Source organism: Amphimedon queenslandica, unplaced genomic scaffold, assembly GCF_000090795.2.
Source record: "Amphimedon queenslandica unplaced genomic scaffold, v1.1 AMPQUscaffold_13126, whole genome shotgun sequence".
NCBI lineage: Eukaryota > Metazoa > Porifera > Demospongiae > Haplosclerida > Niphatidae > Amphimedon > Amphimedon queenslandica.
Window position 1 is genome coordinate 5,564 of NW_003546638.1, and position 3,012 is coordinate 8,575.

General features: G+C 37.7%; 1 protein-coding gene across 2 annotated transcripts in view; it reads right to left on the reverse strand.

Moving 5' to 3' along the window:
* Positions 1-2,446: 2,446 nt before the first annotated feature.
* Positions 2,447-3,012, reverse strand: part of LOC109585055 (kinesin-like protein KIFC3) — a 2,531-nt gene continuing 1,965 nt past the window's right edge. For both annotated transcript variants that reach the window (XM_020000989.1, XM_020000988.1), the window contains exons 5-6: positions 2,790-2,885; positions 2,447-2,588 (exon numbers count right to left, since the gene is read on the reverse strand). In XM_020000989.1, the coding sequence (XP_019856548.1) occupies positions 2,457-2,588; positions 2,790-2,885 (228 nt within the window). In that variant the 3' untranslated portion in view covers positions 2,447-2,456. The remainder of the gene's footprint in view (positions 2,589-2,789; positions 2,886-3,012) is intronic.

A 3,012-nucleotide genomic window follows, 5' to 3' on the forward strand; every position in this document is an offset into this window, starting at 1 on the left:
CTGCCCCCCCTGTTCCTACCCCTATGATGGTAAGGGAAAAGTGTGATAGAGTTTTCTTAGATTGTCGTAAGCTTGGTGGGAGTGGTATGGATTCCTTCTTTAAAAAATTGTCAAGTGCCTGTGAGTCCATTCGTAGTACAAGTGGAAGGAATTTGAGTCTTTATTGTCACATGATGTATGGTCTACTAGAGGAAAGAAAAGAGAATATACTGACCCTCTCTGATGTAATGTTGTGTGCTGGTAAGGACAATTATGTTAAACCAGATAAGAGAGAAGACGTCTTGGATGTTCTTCATTCGTTGCAGTCAACTGGTTTGATCAGTGTTCCTAAAAGTGAAGACAAGGTATGGGTTGTTGTGAATAAGGGTATACTACTAACTGAGGTGGATGGGATTCTCTTTGCTCCAGAGACATTCAAAGAACACGTTGACATTGCTAGCAATACTGGTATTGTTAGTGTGTCTGGTCTGACTAGACTCTTCACTAAATATGATCCTGACATGTTGATCTGTTTCCTAAAGAACATGGAGCTCTGTCAAGAAATGAATCCATCTTTCCTAAGAATGACAAACCTCCATCAGTTAGGAGTGGAAGAGGAGGAGGAGGGAGGGAGAGAAAAAAGAGGAGAAAGGTTGTTGTTCTTTCCATGTCTTTTGTCTACTGATAGACCTGATGAGATGACTACTCAAGTGTACCAGTTTGGTTGGTGTCTACAGTGTACTAGTAAACATCATTTCTTTCCTCCTCGATACTTCCACGTCCTCTCATTACATCTTGCTTTTAAGTTTTGTTTATCAAAAGGGAGCAAGGAATTCGCTGAAAAAGCAAGTCGTAAATGCAAATTTTGGAAGAATGGTCTTCACTGGTTTAATGGTCATGGTGTAGGATCACTGGTAGAGATTGTGGATGAGAGCCAGTGTGTACTAGTAATGATGTCCTTTGAGAAAGGTTGCAGTGACAATATGGTGTCTCTAAGAAGAGATGTGATAGGAGAGGTAATGAGTGTTTATAAAGAATCCTGTCCCAGTCTAGAGGTAAAAGAGTTAGTTATTGATCCTAAAGAACTAGCCTATCCTGTGAATACACCAAGAGAAAAGACAATTTATGACATTTGTGATTTACTATCAGCAATTAAGGAAGGAAGACCATTTCTTGTGAGCGATAAAGGACAAACAAGATTGAAGGAGATCCTAGGTGATGAATCATTATCAGATATTGGTAACCTGTCACTATTAGGAGGACGTGATATTAAGGTAAGAATTAACACACAAGCTGATTGATACATTAATACAAGCACTAATAATCAAAAGGTTAATTATGTTTTTGTTTCTTATCAAAACTACTCAGTCTTTGTCATAATTGTGGGTTGTCATTGTGTGGCTTTTACTACTAATAATATATACTTGTACATCTGTTAAACTCACCTTTCAGCAATACACTACTACTAGGGCTAAGCAAATTATGCCAGCATAATTTGGAGCATAATAAGACAAGTTATTATGCTGGCATAATTGGAGTGAGTCAAAATTTCTGGACCTATACCCCTGACCACAATATGGCAGGTGGTACAAGTACTAGTACAACAACCCGACTGCTTATTACCCACCTATGCAAGTATGGTGAGCCCAATGACTTAGACTATTCTATTTTCCAGTGACTCAAAATCACTGGAAACATTTTCAGATTCTGGCATTATTACAATTATAGCAGGTGCATGATCATGTAACTTGATAGTAGATATTTGAGTAAAGCTTCAACTATGAGCATATAATGAGCATAATTGGATTTATTTCAAAGCATAATAGGATGGAATTTAGGGCAGTCCCTAAAAGCATATTAGGCAAAAATTGAAGCATAATTTGCCAAGCTCTAACTACTACTGATGTATTACTACTGATACACTGCAAGCACAAAGACAAATATCAGTTATTGTAATTATTATTATTGTATAGGAAGTGATTGACATGACTGAAGAATTCAATACACCATTGACTCCAATAAAGCTAGGTATGTTATAATATGTACTATCACTATTGTCAAGTTGTGGGAGTGTAGACTGTACAGTGTATATACACATTATTAATTATTTTTATAGATATTAAAGATCTTGATATTGTCATTAAAGAATTAAAATCAGATCAACACTTGCCTTGTGCTATATGGCATGAACTAGGTCTACAGTTAGGATTATATGATCCTAGACTAGTGGATATAGACAAGAAGAATAGAGGAGATCCAGTGGAGTGTTTCCGTGAGTGTATGTCTGCCTGGTTAAGAGGAGAAGATAAAGTGAGAGAGAAAGGAGGTCCCAGTTGGTCATCATTAGCTACAGCTCTGGATACAATAGAACAGAAATCTATTGCTAGTTACATTAGAGATAAATATTGTACTTCATTGTAACAACAATATTAACATTAATCGATAAAAAGGAAAGTTTTATTATTATTATTTATTATTTAAGTTGTTTTAGTGACGTGTGTTGTTGCCTTCCCCAGTGCTACTTGTCTTGCATTCATTCCAAACTCCAGTGTACTGACAGTCTCTGGTACATTAGTATCCAATGGACTCACATTAACAAACATACACGCCTACAGTAACAACACACATACCAGTATCATTATATTATAGACTATGGAAGATCATCAATAAATGAAATTACTAAATAATGAGATTCATGACTGATCCCAATACTCATTACTCATGATGGATCAGTTAGTGTATACTAGTATTAGTGAGTGCATTGAGTTAACAGTTAGTGGAGTAGAGTAGAGTGTGTGTGGGTTTAATACTTTAGCATCTCCTCCTAGACACTGTTGGAGGAGGTGAGTCAGTTTTGAGTTTCTGAACGGAATGTGGAGTGAGTTCTCTCTTATTGAGGAAAATACCTGATGATGATGATGACGACGACGACGACGACGACGACGACGACGACGACGACGACGACGACGACGACGACGACGACGACGACGACGACGACGACGACGACGACGACGACGACGACGACGACGACGA